This window comes from Oncorhynchus tshawytscha, linkage group LG05 (assembly GCF_018296145.1).
Source record: "Oncorhynchus tshawytscha isolate Ot180627B linkage group LG05, Otsh_v2.0, whole genome shotgun sequence".
NCBI classification, from domain to species: domain Eukaryota; kingdom Metazoa; phylum Chordata; class Actinopteri; order Salmoniformes; family Salmonidae; genus Oncorhynchus; species Oncorhynchus tshawytscha.
The window spans coordinates 27637925-27655701 of record NC_056433.1 but is presented as its reverse complement, the minus strand read 5'-3'; the positions used below and the strand labels follow the sequence as shown (position 1 = coordinate 27655701).

General features: G+C 40.9%; 1 protein-coding gene across 1 annotated transcript in view; it reads right to left on the bottom strand.

Annotated features, from left to right (window-relative positions):
- Positions 1-17777, bottom strand: part of LOC112250423 (nesprin-2) — a 245510-nt gene that overhangs the window by 52373 nt on the left and 175360 nt on the right. Inside the window, exons 85-89 of the mRNA XM_042322697.1 lie at positions 9965-10147; positions 6869-6982; positions 6647-6801; positions 6238-6385; positions 4916-5010 (exon numbers count right to left, since the gene is read on the bottom strand). Coding sequence (XP_042178631.1) covers positions 4916-5010; positions 6238-6385; positions 6647-6801; positions 6869-6982; positions 9965-10147 — 695 coding nt within the window. The remainder of the gene's footprint in view (positions 1-4915; positions 5011-6237; positions 6386-6646; positions 6802-6868; positions 6983-9964; positions 10148-17777) is intronic.

Here is a 17777-nt window from a genome sequence, read left to right as displayed (position 1 = left end):
AGAAGTTACAGGTCTGTGAGAGCCAGAAATCTTGCTTGTTTGTAGGTGACCAAATACTTATTTTCCACCGTAATTTGCAAATAAATTCATAAAAAATTCTACAATGTGTTTTTCCCCCTCATTTTGTCTGTCATAGTTGAAGTGTACCTATGATGAAAAGTACAGGCCTCTCTCATCTTTTTAAGTGGGAGAACTTGCACAATTGGTGGCTGACTAAATACCTTTTTGCCCCACTGTACCTCTTACATTTGGGAACATATTGATCAGACATCCTCAGTTGCCGATGCACAACAACAAGATCAACAAGTAATGTTAGCCAGAGAGAGACGAGCTCAAATCTAACGAGAGAACAGTAGATAAACCCTCTCAAACTTTTTCAGCTTGTAGTTGGCCATCAAAATTGAACTGAAAAATGATGGGGAATAGTACAGTAGCTTGCTCACCCTACTACAGTTTGCCTGCCAATTCATGCTTGTTCCAATCCACGTTTTGACAACAATGGGAACTTGCTTGTCTACCCGCCAATTTGATCAATGCCAGATACATTTGATTGATAACTAAGAGATGTGCTAACTGTGGATAGTCCTTCAAGTTCAGCATAGCTAGCAAGGAAAGTGATATGGGGGAAAAACTCAGTCACTCGCCCACTCGTCCAATGACATCTCATCCTCCCAGCAACTAGTTAGTTAGCTAACTAACAGTTGGATATTTTTCATGAAGGCATGGCTATTAGGCTAGGACCTATATGAACGCCAAAATTGGAGACCTACTGTTCCGACGCATATCGGCTCACGTTCCTCTGTATATTGTTTCTCTGTCCCATTCTTCTGTTCCATTTAGGCTGTTAAGTATAGAGCCCAATGTAAAATTGTATAGGTTATGGTTAATAGATAACAACCAATCAGGCCGCCAATACATTGTGCATAATGAGTTGAAAATATAGCCCATCGCAGCTGGCAGCCATATAAAATTAATAAATTAATAGAAGTCTTGCAGTCAAATGACCAAATCATAATTTCATATATACAGTTGAAGTCGCAAGTTCACATACACTTATGTTGGAGTCATTAAAACTCATTTTTCAACCACTCCACAAATTTTTCTGAACAAACTATAGTTTTGGCAAGTCTGTTAGGACATCTACTTTGTGTATGACACAAGTCATTTTTCCAACAATTGTTTACAGACAGAATATTTCACTTATAATTCACCGCATCACAATTCCAGTGGGTCAGAAGTTTACATACACTAAGTTGACTGTGCCTTTAAACAACTTGGAAAATTCCAGAAAATGATGTCATGGCTTTAGAAGCTTCTGATAGGCTAATTGACATCATTTGAGTCAATCGGAGGTGTACCTGTGGATGTATTTCAAGGCCTACCTTCAAACTCAGTGCCTCTTTGCTTGACATCATGGGAAAATCCAAAGAAATCAGCCAAGACCTTAGGAAAAAAATTGTAGACCTCCGCAAGTCTGATTCATCCTTGGGAGCAATTTCCAAATGCCTGAAGGTACCACGTTCATCTGTACAAACAATAGTATGCAAGGATAAACACCATGGGACCACGCAGCCGTCATACCGCTCAGGAAGGAGACGCGTTGTCTCCTAGAGATGAAAGTACTTTGGTGTGAAAAGTGCAAATCAATCCCAGAACAACAGCAAAGGACCTTGTGAAGATGCTGGAGGAAACAGGTACAAAAGCATCTATATCCACAGAAAAACGAGTCCTATATCGACATAACCTGAAATGCCGCTCAGCAAGGAAGAAGCCACTGCTTCAAAACCGCCATAAAAAAGACAGATTACGGTTTGCAACTGCACATGGGGACAAAGATCACACTTTCTGGAGAAATGTCCTCTGGTTTGATGAAACAAAAATAGAACTGTTTGGCCATAATGACTATTGTTTATTTGGAGGAAAAATGGGTAGGTTTGCAAGCCGAAGACCACCATCCCAAATGTGAAGCACGGGGGTGGCAGCAAAATGTTGTGGGGGTGCTTTGCTGCAGCAGGAACTGGTGCACTTCACAAAATAGATGGCATCATGAGGTAGGAAAAGTATGTGGATATATTGATGCAACATCTCAGGACATCAGTCAGGAAGTTAAAGCTTGGTCACAAATTGGTCTTCCAAATGGACAATGACCCCAAGCGTACTTCCAAAGTTGTGGCAAAATGGCTTAAAGACAACAAAGTCAAGGTATTGGAGTGGCCATCACAAAGCCCTGACCTCAATCGTATTGAAAATGTGTGGGCAAAACTGAAAAAGCGTGTGCGAGCAAGGAGGCTTACAAACCTGACTCAGTTACACCAGCTCTGTCAGGAGTAATGGGCCAAAATTCACCCAACTTATTGTGGAAAGCATATTGAAAGCTACCCAAAATGTTTGAACAGAGTTAAACAATTTAAAGGCAATGCTACAAAATACTAATTGAGTGTATGTAAACTTCTGACCCACTGGGAATGTGATGAAAGAAATAAAAGCTGAAATAAATCATTGTCTCTACTATTATTCTGACATTTCACATTCTTAAAATAAAGTGGTGATCCTAACTGAACTAGGACAGGGAATTTTTACTAGGATTAAATATCAGGAATTGTATTTGGCTAAGGTGTATGTAAACTTCTGACTTCAACTGTATATAAAAATAAAACAAATTTGAGAATGTGTTTCCCAGTCAAACAGTTTTGTTATAGTTCAGGCTTCTTTGATATACTGTATATAAAATGTTATATTGGGATGCAAACTCAAAATTGAATACATTTCAACTCTATATCTGACATGGTATATAGGTGTCTTATTTTTTTTAAGGTCATATCCATGTGTGAGGTGAATACTTCTGTTTCAAATTAGATTTGTTTAAGACTAGCAAGAAACACTCCGTGTGACCCTGCTTTAGCCCACTGCAGTAAAAGGTTTTAATTGTCCCCATTGTGTTCATGCTATTGAAAAACCTGGGTATTCAGGGTCTCTCATTACTCCACACTTGGCCGACAGCTTAGGGGGAATTTGAGAAATATAGCCTACTCCAATAAACCAACTAGTGGGGCTACCAACTAGTAATATACACAGATAGGTATCACACACATTTTCTAGAAGTTTCCGGGATACACGGTAAACTATTACAGGAATAAGGATCTAGACAGCTTTTTAGAATCCCTACTTGCAGGTGAATGCATAGATTGTTTTTGGATAATTGAAACAAAGTGTTTATATTCTACTATTTTGAACAAAATCTAGAAAATATGACCTGAACCTGGTCCCCATAGCAACGCGTTTAATTCACCTACGATAATAACAAAACATAGGTTCGGTGAATCAACATTTCAGATCTGATCCAACTTCATTATTTTTTATTTCATTCAACTTATTTGACAGGGATGAATGCACATAGATCAACAACATTTCAGTAAATGTTCCAGATTTAGCTAGCTAATTTAATCTGCAGTTCTTGGCGAACCTCCACTTAAATCAATCTCCTCCCGTTTCTACTGATAACACACTGTCTAACTGGCTAGCCTCTATGGATGTGCCCCAAATGGCACATCCATATGACTAGTCAAAAGTAGTGCACTCTATAGGGAATAGGGTGCCATGTGGGACGCAAACTGTAACTCTTAGGCTGATACGAAGATGAAGTTGGAGGAGATGGGGCTTGGAGCAGTTGTTGTGACCAATAATCTCCCCTTCCTCCTGAAGTGTGCACTCATTCACCTCCCTACACAAATTGAAAATGAGCTAGAGGGAGTTTCCATATATCAGTCATTTCCTTCGGGAGAAAAGAGAGATTATTGGGACGTAACCAGAGAGTTTTTTTTATAAAGCTTGGAAGTTTCCACGCTAGATGCACAACGACCAAATTATGTGGCGGTCCTTAGTGTCAGCCATCTTGCTGTTCCAGAGAATAGTACAGCTCCCCAGTGTGTGTGTGTGTGTGTGTGTGTGTGTGTGTTTTGTATGCACATGCGTGCATGCGTTTGTGTGTGTGCATGTGTTCACATGTATGCCTATTTGTGTGTGTGTGTGTGTGAGTGTGTGTTTTATGGTCACAGCTGGGACGCCATTACCCAAGCTAGAAAGAACGCGGCAGGAAAACCACATTTTTTATTACTTTACGAGATGGCAGATCCTCAGAAGAAATAGAAGACTGCAAGCTTTGATTTCCTAACCACTGGAGGCCAGAACGCCTACAGTAAGTCCAGTGTGTGATGGAATGATAAACCCAGCGTAACCACATAGTTGGCCCTGTTGAAATTTATAGTGTTAAAATGAAGATGGAAAACACCCACCCACACTCTTATAATATAACCTTAAAGATGGAATCCACATTAGTGGAAACAGCACCACATGCCCGCCCACACACCTTTGTTATTGTTTTTGTTTTGTGGACGAAATAGGTGAGGTGTGTCGAGAAGTGTGGTAAAATAAAATGGTGTATATTCTGCTGTTCCATTGTGCGTGCAATGATGTCTGAGACTTCTTTGTTGTTGTAATATCCCAAACGGACATGGCAGTTTCACAATAAAGGATTCCAGCTTTACGTTGCCATAATTAGCACACTGAGATGCAATATTTCGGGTTTTTTTTGTAAGACATAAAATATATTATCTTTAATTGAGAGTTATTTATCTTTCAAGTCGCACATATTTCAGTTTTGTTTAATGATACTACTTTGAGTTATTAGTTTTGAATTATGCATTCTGAAAATCAAGGTCAGGTTCAATTCAAGGTTCATTCAGGAAATAAACTTAGATTACAATTCAATAATTGAAAAAAGTACATATCTTCAATGACCTTTCAATGAACTAAGAAGGAGAAGCAATTTCATTCATATAATGTTTTTTCTATTGATTGACTTCAATTCAAATTGATCCCAACCCTGCTAGAAATGTAGCCTACTGCACTCCTTTACCTTTTCTCCTCTGGTGTGTCTTCAATTGACCTCATTGAGATGACAATCACCCCTCTCAAGAGCTGGTGCCCAGCCAATACTTCAATCCGGAGTCTCTGTTTAATAACAAGGAATATCAATGAACCAAATTCATTGAATACAGCCCTTTTTACATCATCGGCTGTCACAAAGTGCTTTACTTTTACCTGGCCTGAACCCCAAATCAAGCAATGCAGTAGCAGAAGCACAGTGGCCAGGAAAAAAAAACATAGAAGGCACAAACCAAGGAAGAAACCTAGAAAGCAACCAGGTTCAGAGGGGTGGCCAGTCCTCTTCTGACCATAGAATACATTAAATATCAGAGCAGTGGCTTAGGACTGATGATGGACTTAATCAACATGAATGTGTGAATAATATGCTCGAGTTAAATCAAGACTATCGAGCGTTGCCATGAACAACCGTACTGTTGTCTTTTTTTTGTTACCCCTTTTTCTCCCCAATTTCATCATATCCAATTACGATCTTGTCTCATGGCGGCAACTCCCCAACGGGATCAGGAGAGGACGATAGACGACCCTCCAAACCTCGCTCCTCAACACCCGCCAGCACCAATGTGTCGGAGGAAACACATTCAACTGATGACCAAAGTCAGCCTGCAGGCACAAGGAGACACTAGAGCCCGATGAGTCAAGTAAAGCCCCCCCGGGCCAAATGCTCCCCTAACCCGGACGACACTGGGTAAATTGTGCGCTGGCGTATGGGACTCCCGGTCACGGTCGGTTGTGACACAGCCCGGGATCAAACCCGGGTCTGTATTGATGCAGTGCCTTTGACCGCTGCGCCACTCAGAAGGCCTGTTGTTTTTTTAAAGTGGATATTTCCAAGGTTTACATGGAATTAATTCTAATATGCAGCTTAGCCTGAATTACACAGTGGTCTCTGAGATATTGCAGAAGCCCTATATGCCCATAGTGTGCCATAACCTAAAATATAGTAGTTCATTTTCATTTGATTTTCTTTATATTGTTTAATTTTTATAAAAAATATATCTTAGTCTCCTGGCTGGTCTATCGGTAATGCTGCAGCCTCTAGCAGACATGTATGTCTACAGTGTCGCCATGCGTTAGAATCTGGCCTACTAGCCTTTGACACATCCTTTCACTATCTTTCCCCACCTTCATCCTCTCTCGCTGTCTGTTCAATACAATCTGAAATATATCTATATCTTATTCAGGACCTCTAAGAGATGGGTGGTGATACAATGCCAGCCATAATGATTGAGAAGATTATCTGAAGATTAGAACAATGGGAGAAGATTTTATTTTTTTAAATGGGTAATGAACCTGATGGATTGCCAGTTGCTCACGGAGGCCGGAGTAGTTTCCAGAAACGTCTGGGGCCAAGTCCACCTCCATCTTCTCCTGGAAGCCCCCCCAGCTGTCCCACTTCTGTTGAAGGCTCTGGGAGTGCTGGGCCTCAGCTTGCAATTTTCTGTTGAGCACACACACACACACACGTGTAAGTACACAAACACACAAACAGACCAAATCACACACAATACATGTCCAATTATTCAGTAAAATCCCTTACGTTTATTCTTGGGAATTAATGTTAATTGTACCCCCCAAAAAAAAAAAAAATCCCCAGCTGATATTGGGTCAGTTTTGCACTTTCCCCACTAATGGTTAAGGTAAGAATTGGGGGAGAGGAGGCTGATCCTACAGTAGATATGTAAACAATTGGCCCACTTACCTGTTCATATGGGAGGCGCAGTAGAGGGCCTGCGCCCACTTCCTGGTCAGGGACTTCAGTCTATCTGCTTCCAGGCCATCCAGGGTCACAGAAAGGCTTGCCTCAGTGAGGTCATCCAGGGCAGGCTGCAGATGGCTCAGCTCCATCAGAGCAGACTGAAGGAGCAATTAATAAATATGAGTATGTGTGTGTGTGTCCATGCGTGTGTGTTGTCTGACTCACCTTCACACTGTCCATGCTGCAGACATCAGAAGTGAGCATGTGACGCAAAGCCTCGGTCTGCAGCTCCAGTGAATCCATACTAGTGCTAATTGAGTGGCGCTGATCCAAATCCTCCTGTAAGCAAACACACAAACACATACAGTGAAGTCCAAAATAATTGCCACCCTTGATGAGCAAAAAATACGATAAAAGAAACAAACACTGAGCTATATTGTATGCAACAACAAAAAATTGGCTAACCCTAACCTAAAGATTATTATAAATAAAATCTAACTAAATTACATCTGCATTAACATTCTACTATATTTAAGTTAATCTCATTTTAAGGAACTGTATTGTGGCTTCCATGGCTTCCTGTTTCACTGGGGTATAAAAATGTGGTAACACGCATGTAAAATCCCTTTCTCATCCATCAGCATGGGGAAAGGAAAAGAACTCACTAATGAAAAGAGACAAATGATAGTTGACTTAAAAAAAAAAAAAAATCAGGCAATGGGTATAAAAAAACAACAGAAAAACCAAATATACCACTTACCACAGTTAGAGCAACAATTGCCAAGTTTAAAACCACTGGTAAATTTGCCGGGTTAAGGATGTATGTACAGTGCATTCGGAAAGTATTCAGACCCCTTGACTTTTTCCTCATTTTGTCACGTTACAGCCTTATTCTAAAATTGTTTATTTGTTTTGTTTGTTTCATCTACACACAATACCCCAAAATGACAAAGTGAGAGCAGGCGTTAAGATATTTTACACATGTATTAAAAAGCAGAAATACCTTATTTTTTACATAAGTATTCAGACCCTTTACTATAAGACTCAAAATTGAGCTCAGGTCCATCCTGTTTCCATTGATCATCCTTGAGATGATTGGAGTCCACCTGTGGTAAATTCAATTGATTGGACATGATTTGGAAGGACAGACACCTGTCTATATAATGTCCCTCAGTTGACAGTGCATGTCAGAGCAAAAATCAAGCCATGAGGTCGAAGGAATTATTCCGTAGAGCTCCGAGACAGGATTGTGTTGAGGCACAGATCTGAGGAAGGGTCACAAAACATTTCTGCAGCATTGAAAGTCCCCAAGAACACAGTGGCTTCTATCATTCTTAAATGGAAGAAGTTTGGAACCACCAAGACACTTTCTAGAGCTGGCCACCCAGCCAAACTGAGCAATGGTGGGTGAAGGGCCTTGGTCAGGGAGGTGATTAAGAACCCGATGGTCACTCATACAGAGCTCCAGAGTTCGTCTGTGGAAATGGGAGAACCTTCCAGAAGGACAACCATCTCTGCAGCACTCCACCAATCAGGTAATGTATGGTAGAGTGGCCAGACGAAAGCCACCCCTCAGTAAAAGGCACATGACAGCCCGCTTGGAGTGTGCCAAAAGGCACCAACAGGACTCTCAGACCATGAGAAACAAGATTCTCTATTCTAATGAAATCAATGAAACCAGTGCCTCATCTGGATGAAACCTGGCACCATCACTACAGTGAAGCATGCTTGTGACAACATCATGCTGTGGGGATGATTTTCAGTGGCAGGGACTGAAAGACTAGTCAGGATTAAGGGAAAGATTAAAGGCGCAAAGTACAGAGAGATCCTTGATGAAAATCTGCACCAGAGTGCTCGGGACCATAGACCCGATCGAACATCTCTGGAGAGACCTGAAAATAGCTTTGCAGAGATGCTCCCCATCCAACCTGACAGAGCTAGAGAGGATGTGCAGAGAAGAATGGGATAAACTCCCCAAATACAGGTGTGTCAAGCTTGTAGCGTCATATCCAAGAAGACTTGAGGCCAAAGGTGCTTCAACAAAGTACTGCGTAAAGGGTCTGATACTTATGTAAATGTGATATTTCCGTTTTTTATTTTGAATACATTTTCAAAAAATCTAATAACCTGTTTTTGCTTTGTCATTATGGGGTAATGTGTGTAGATAGATTGGGGGAAAAAACAATTGAATCCATTTTAGAATAAGGCTGTAATGTAACAAAATGTGGAAAAAGTTAAAGGGTCTGAATATTTTCTGAAATGCACGTTGTATATCTTGTCCCCACAAATAGTGAGGAAGATCGTTTGGGAGGGAAAGAAAAATCCAAGGGCCATAGTTGGAGAATTACAGCATCCCTCAGCCTCCAGGTCCCTCAGCCTCCAAATCTACTATTGGAAGCCACCTTCATGCCAATAGGCTATTTGGAATGGCTGCCATAAAAAAAGCCTGGAGTTTGCTAAATGGCATTGGTACTTGAATTGTAAATTAGTGTTATGGTCAGATGAGACTTAAATAGAGCTGGTGGGTTTGGCGTCGAAAGAAGTATACATATGCAGAAAATAACCAAATTTCTACTGTAAAATATGGTGGTGGATTTTTGATGTTATGGGGCTGTTTTGCTTTGACTGGTCCTGGGGCCTTTGTAGAGTTCATGATGCTGTTGACCTTAACAAGTACCAGGACATTTTAGCCAAAAACCTAGTTGCCTCCACCAGGATTCTGAAACTTGGCACAAGTGAGTCTTCCAACAAGACAATGACCCCAAGCACACATTCCAATCTCAAAGAAATGGTTAATTGAACACAAAAGCAACATTTTGCATTGTCCATACTTGAACCCCATTGGAAGCCTTTGGTTTGTATTGAAGAGGGCTGTCAATAAGCGCCGATTGAAGGATATCAAAGATCTGCAAAGATTCTGTGAGGAATGGTAAAATATCCCTCCCAATGTGTTCTCCAATCTCATAAAGCATTATAGAAAAAGGCTGAGTGCCGTTATCCTCGCAAGGGGAGGGTACACAAAGTATTGAAAACAGGGGTGCCAATAACTTTGACACCTATCTTGTTTTATTTTATTATTATTACTTGTTTAAACTAAATCGTTTTCTCTGAGAAATTGTATAAGTATGAAATAATTACATTTCCCAATTTTGTTCAGCATACAATATATTTTTGGAACATACATTCATAAAATGTCTATACATTAATTTTGTTGTATAAATCCATCAATGTTGATGTTAACGTTTTTCCACAATATTTACAATAGAATCTGTTTGTTCTATTTTATATATTTACATTTTAAACATGGCTTTCCCCTCTCACCTGAAGCCGTGCACATTTCCCTGACAACGCCTGGCCCAGCAGCACCAGGTCACGTGACAACAACATGGACTTTGATTGAACGATGGCGGCGACAAGTGGCTCTGCCTGTCCAATCAGAGGCTTGGAGGCTTCCAGGACTTCGCCCAGACTGCCTTGAACATCCTCAAAGCCAACCTGCTGATGCTGGAAAACACAAAAAACACACACACACACACACACACACACACACACACACACACACACACACACACACACACACACACACATGAGATGCTACCGCCATAAATGTGTGAGACATTGCCAATTCACTAGGGCTGCAGATTTTTGTTCTAACACTTGCATGACTAACCTGCAACTAGTGAACTTATCACCAAGCCCTTGATTAGTTGGTTCATGTTTGTTATTGCTTGAGAAAAAAAATGCACCCCTATGGGGTCTCCAATTGAGAATCACTGGCTTGGGTAAGACATACATCATACGGGTAGAAGTTGCCCTTAGGTACAGTTCTAGGATCAGCTTAGGGACAACGCTACTACAGTATTTGCTTTGTTTTTCTCTGCATATTCTTGTGTTTTCTGGGTCTCAAATTCAGAGGGAAACATCCTCCTTGTCTTGAATTCACATGGCAAAACAGCTGAGTATTTTACTTAAAAGTATATGAGTGCTTTTTCAAGTAGGCACGGATGACGAATGGGTTGTGCCCTAATGGAGCGAGTGGAAGATAGGTTGCTCACTGATTACAAAATAATAATATTGAATATTATTTTTCTTGGTCTGCAGGATCAGGTATGTGGTAGAGGAGAACACACATACATGCACTCACTCACACACGCAAGGCACAGCACGGCCCATTGTTGCTATTGGATAATTCCACACCAGCGTAGGCCGAAAATATTTTTGGTATCTCCGATTGTTTTGGCAATTCTGACATTGTAACTTCATTGGGAGGAAGGATGTTTGAAATGCTTTTTACATTTGTATCACAGACCATTTTTTTAGAAGATCATGATGAAAGTGGCTATTTTATGCTATTTTGCTTACCTATACATGCCTCCTGTAAGACCCTATAATCTGTGTACCGTACACGGAATAGCCCTATTTTGAGAGCCCATTCACAGCACCGCATCCCCACTTCCGGGACAGAATGCTCCCTGCCTTCTTCAAAGTGGAGACAAGACAAGGAGTCTACAGTGTAGACCCACATTTTTTATTATTTTATTATAGGGCAATGCAGAGGGAAGAGCAAAGGGGAGAGTTGGAATTTCTGGGGTGAGAATGGCTACTCCAACAGCCCCCCCCCTGCAGCTACTCGCCCAAGCCTCTCCAGGTTCTCCTTTACCCAAATCCAGATAGCAGATGTTCTGAAAGAGCTGCAAAACCTGGACCCGTACAAATCAGCTGGGCTTGACAATCTGGACCCTCTATTTCTGAAACTATCCGCCTCCATTGTCGCAACCCCTATTACCAGCCTGTTCAACCTCTCTTTCATATCGTCTGAGATCCCCAAGGATTGGAAAGCTGCCGTAGTCATCCCCCTCTTCAAAGGGGGAGACACCCTGGACCCAAACTGTTACAGACCTATATCCATCCTGCCCTGCCTATCTAAGGTCTTCGAAAGCCATGTCAACAAACAGGTCACTGACCATCTCGAATCCCACCGTACCTTCTCCGCTGTGCAATCTGGTTTCCGAGCCGGTCACGGGTGCACCCCAGCCACGCTCAAGGTACTAAACGATATCATAACCGCCATCGATAAAAGACAGTATTGTGCAGCCGTCTTCATCGACCTGGCCAAGGCTTTCGACTCTGTCAATCACCATATTCTTATCGGCAGACTCAGTAGCCTCGGTTTTTCTAATGACTGCCTTGCCTGGTTCACCAACTACTTTGCAGACAGAGTTCAGTGTGTCAAATCGGAGGGCATGTTGTCCGGTCCTCTGGCAGTCTCTATGGGGGTGCCACAGGGTTCAATTCTCGGGCCGACTCTTTTCTCTGTATACATCAATGATGTTGCTCTTGCTGCGGGCGATTCCCTGATCCACCTCTACGCAGACGACACCATCCTGTATACTTCCAGCCCTTCCTTGGACACTGTGCTATCTAACCTCCAAACGAGCTTCAACGCCATACAACACTCCTTCCGTGGCCTCCAACTGCTCTTAAACGCTAGTAAAACCAAATGCATGCTTTTCAACCGTTTGCTGCCTGCACCCGCACGCCCGACGAGCATCACCACCCTGGATGGTTCCGACCTAGAATATGTGGACATCTATAAGTACCTAGGTGTCTGGCTAGACTGTAAACTCTCCTTCCAGACTCATATCAAACATCTCCAATCGAAAATCAAATCAAGAGTCGGCTTTCTATTCCGCAACAAAGCCTCCTTCACTCACGCCGCCAAACTTACCCTAGTAAAACTGACTATCCTACTGATCCTCGACTTTGGCGATGTCATCTACAAAATAGCTTCCAATACTCTACTCAGCAAACTGGATGCAGTTTATCACAGTGCCATCCATTTTGTTACAAAAGCACCTTATACCACCCACCACTGCGACCTGTATGCTCTAGTCCGCTGGCCCTCGCTACATATTCGTCGCCAGACCCACTGGCTCCAGGTCATCTACAAGTCCATGCTAGGTAAAGCTCCGCCTTATCTCAGTTCACTGGTCACGATGGCAACACCCACCCGTAGCACACGCTCCAGCAGGTGTATCTCACTGATCATCCATAAAGCCAACACCTTGGCCACCTTTCGTTCCAGTTCTCTGCTGCCTGTGACTGGAACGAATTGAAAAATCGCTGAAGTTGGAGACTTTTATCTCCCTCACCAACTTCAAACATCTGCTATCTGAGCAGCTAACCGATCGCTGCAGCTGTACATAGTCCATCGGTAAATAGCCCACCCAATATACCTACCTCATCCCCATACTGTTTTTATTGATTTACTTTTCTGCTCTTTTGCACACCAGTATCTCTACCTGTACATGACCATCTGATCATTTATCAGTCCAGTGTTAATCTGCAAAATTGTAATTATTCGCCTACCTCCTCATGCCTTTTGCATACAATGTATAATAGAGTCTTTTTTTTCTACTGTGTTATTGACTTGTTAATTGTTTACTCCATGTGTAACTCTGTGTTGTCTGTTCACACTGCTATGCTTTATCTTGGCCAGGTCGCAGTTGTAAATGAGAACTTGTTCTCAACTAGCCTACCTGGTTAAATAAAGGTGAAATACAAAATAAATAAATAAAAATGAAACCCTGCTACCACATATTATGCCCAATCCAAAACTAGCCCATAACCAGTAGCCACTTGTGTAGATCTGAGAGGATTGGATAGGTGTGAATAGGAGTGTGTTAAAATAAGGTGTAGGTGTTCACAAGTCCAAAATTACACCTTGACTACCCAGGACTACCCTTGACACATTCATTTTTCCTGATTGTAAAATTAGAAAACTATTCCTCTCAGATCCTGCGTGCCTCTCAAGATCTTGGGCTTGTTTCCCGCTGGGGCTACCCATATGAAAATGTATATCGCTGTATATCGCTATGGATACAAATGTCTGCTAATGTGCCTTCAGAAAGTATTCGTACCCTTGAATTATTCCACATTTTGTTGTGTTAAAGCCTGAATACAATTTGTATTAAATATATAGAAGAAAAATAAACACAACATGTAACAATTTCATTGATTTTACTGAGTTACAGTTCAAATGATGAAATCAGGCAATTGAAATAAATTCATTAGGTCCTAATCTATGGATTTCACATGACTGGGAATACAGATATGCATCTGTTGGTCACAGATACCTTAAAACAGTGGGAATCACAATGGGCCTCAGGATCTCATCATGAAATTGCCATCGATAAAATGCAATTCTGTTGGTTGTCCATAGCTTATGCCTGCCCATACCATAACCACAACACCGCAATGGCATTGGGACGTTCACAACGTTGGCATCACACCTGCCAGGTGGAGGGATTATCTAAACAAAGGAGAAATGCTCACTAACAGGGATGTAAAGCAATTTGTGCACAACATTTGAGAGAAATAAACTTTCTGTGCGTATGGAACATATTTGGGATGTTTTATGTCAGCTCATGAAACATGGGACCAACACTTTGCATCTTGCGTTTATATTTTTGTTCAGTCTAGATGTTTTTCTCACCCATCTACACACAATACCCCATAATGACAAAGTGAAAACATGTTTTTAGAATTTTTTGCACATTTATTGAAAATGAAATAAATAACAATGACATAAATCAATACTTTGTAGAAGCACCTTTGGCAGTGATTACAGCTGTAAGTCTTTCTGGGTCTCTCTTTCCACACCTGGATTGTGCAATATTTGTCCATTATTCTTTTTTAGTTTTTATTATTCAAGCTCTGTCAAATTAGTTGTTGATCATTGCTAGACAATCCTTTTTAGGTCCTTTTCAAATCTGAAACTCGGCCACTCCAGTGTAGATTTGGCCTTGTGTTTTAGGTTTATTTTCTTGCTGAAAGGTGAATTAATGTCCTGGTCCAACTCCCCAGTCCATAACGAATCTGTGTTTGAAATTCACTGCTCGACTAAGGGACCTTACAGATGATTGTATCTGTGGGTTACAGAGATGAGGCAGTCATTCAAAAATCATGTTAAACACTACTGCACACAGTCCATGAAACTTATTATGTGAGTTGTTAAGCATAACAAAGGGGTTGAATTCTTACTGACAAAAAACATTTAAGCTTTTAATTTGAAAAAATAAAAAATAATGATTCTACTTTGAGGGGTGTTGTGTGTAGGCCAGTGACCAACATTTTTTCATAAATGTTTAAACTTCTTAGGGCTCCTTTTTTTCTTGTCTTCCTGTCTGAATGACGTGCCAAATGTAAACGGCCTGTAGCTCAGGCCCTGACACTACATGCTATAGCTGAGACACTTTGAATGACAAATCAGAGGAAGATTTTCAAAAAGTAAGTGAATATTTAATCGTTATTTGTGAATGTATGAAACCTGTGCCGGTGGAAAAATGTTTTGATGTGGGGGGCCGTCCTCAAACAATCGCATGGCATGTTTTCGCTGTAATAGCTACTGTAAATCAGACAGTTAAATGAACAAGAATTTAATCTTTCAGCCGATATAACACACTTATATGTACTGATGCGGTAGCACAAAAAAGGGCTCTGATGACACCTCCTTTACTGGATCTGCTCACACCTTCACCACTGGCTCCGCCTCTTAAGTAGGAGCCAAATAACTGGTTCGATGAGATACCTTACGTTCAAGTACCGCCCGCAGATGAGGAAGAAGGCGAGTCATCGATAAAACAAGAAAAAGCTAAACCAACAGTAGAATGTGACTGGGTTAATTTGATGCAAGATTTGGGCTTAGAGGATACATAGGCACTGTCATTAGTAATATATTCACAGTGACATATCACACTGATCCTATCACACTGACATATCACACTGACCCTTTACAGGAATAGCTCGCCGCAAGATTAGAATGTGAGTCAGCGCTAAGGCTGACATGGTCCCGAAAATAGTATATAAGAAGAATGCCTTCATTAAGAGGGCATGATAGATCTACTTGACTTATCACTGACAGGCAGCTCGTGATATTTAAACCTATCATCACCCCAAAAGGTAATATCTGACTTTCATACTCTAGAACAATTGTAACTTGTGATTTCTGGATTTTGTAAAGAGACGAACAGAGACAACTACCATGTACACTCCCATTGCTTAATTAATCCACTCCGTAACTGGAGTAGATACACAGCATCAGTGGTGTTACGAAGGGTCTTGATCTCGACACAGCCTTTTAACAAGATTCAGCGAATCATAGTACAAACTTCTAGTAGGAGGAACAGATACTGAGTGATTGGATAAAACCTCTAGAGAAATTGTGAGTTGAAGAACATACTCTGGGAACCAACCAGGTCGGCCTACGCTAAGGTAATTAACCGCTTGTTGTAATACATGTATGAGGCATTAAGAGTTCAAGTGTTTTGATGATTGTTGATGTTATAGATTAAGGACCAAAAAGAAACTGTAATAACGTGTACAACTGTGTGAATTGCAAACATCGAATAAAAAGTATAAACTAGCCCCAAAACCCTAGGGGAGAGAACACCTCTGACGCTCCCAATCTAGGGAAACAAGACTAGTTTCTACACTAAAGACAATATAATGGTTTGGACAGAATAATCATTTTATTGTAACAGATATCCTCTATATTAATATTCGAGTAGTATTAGTCGACGGACATAGACTGTAAATCGTAACCAAGTTATAGCTTGCGTGAGTCTAGATATAAGAGCATACCAAGGGAAAGTGAAAGTAAAACACGAGGTACTCTGAGTCTGATTGATATTATCTAGGATCCCGAAACAAGCCTAACGGCATCACACAAGGCTAGTCTCTGAATAAAGGGCAGGATACATAACCAGTTCAGTCCGGCGGACCTGTGAGTCACCTGTTAGCCGGGTGACATAAGTACTTGAGTGAGACGACTTGTATCACTCTCGATGGGGGTACCTTAACGGTCCTATAGCAAAATCCCCTACCGCGACAGTACCTAAATGTTTAAAATCCATATTATTTAAGATTATTTATTTGAATTGAGCACCCTCCAGTTTCACTGGAAGTTGTCCCGCTAGTGGGACTCCTAGCCCTAAGAAGTAACACAACAACATTTGGAAAAAGTCACGGGGTGTGAATACTTTCTGAAGGAACTTTATTTGTATATAGATTAGACCCAGCCTACACAAGCGCATAGGGAAGGAGACAGTAATGTGAAAGCTTGAGTGACAGTAACAGTCATTCATTTGTTTCTCATAATTTTTTTGCAGGAAAATCAGCTAACTTCCTGCATTTCAACACATGTTTCCATGGTGCAAATAGAAAAACATGCCGTTTTCTAATGCTATTCTACGCATTTTGTCATGAGGCTAAGAATTTTTCTGTAGTTTTAAAGCTGATTTCCTGCAATTCTACACTTTTTGCCATTAGGCAGGGACATACATGTGCTGTTTTATAGCTAACGTCATGCTTTTATTCACATTTTTGCATGAAGATGAGAGAACATTTTGCAGCTTTGAAGTAAATGTCTTGCAATTATACACATTTTGCTATCATATGCTATCTGGGGAACCCACCGACCTCCAGGGAATTGTTTAGCTATCTGACATAAGACATTCAGTTGCAGTTGTAGTGTTCTACATGTAATTATATGGTAATTGCGACACTGTAGGGGTCCAATTTGAATTGAAGTCAGTCAATTCAGGAAGTAAACTGAAATGGCAACTTAATAATTCAAAATATACAGTACCAGTCAAAGGTTTGGACACACCTTCTCATGTAAGGGTTTTTCTTAATTTTGACTATTTTCTACAGAATAATAGTGAAGACATCAAAACTATGAAATAACACATATGGAAGCATGTAGTAACCAAGAAAGTGTTAAACAAATCAAAATATATATTTTTTATTTGAGATTCTTCAAAGAAGCCACCCTTTGCCTTGATGACAGCTTTCCACACTCTTGGCATTCTCTCAACCAGCTTAATGATGTCGTCACCTGGAATGCATTTCATTTAACAGGTGTGCCGTACTAACAGTTAATTTGTGGAATTTCTTTCTGTCTTAATGCATTTGAGCCAATTAGTTGTGTTGTGACAAGGTAGGGGTGGTATACAGAAGATAGCCCTATTTGATAAAAGGCCAAGTCCATATTATGGCAAGAACAGCTCAAATAATCAGACAGAAATGACAGTCCATCATTACTTCAAGACATGAATGTCAGTCAATCTGGAAA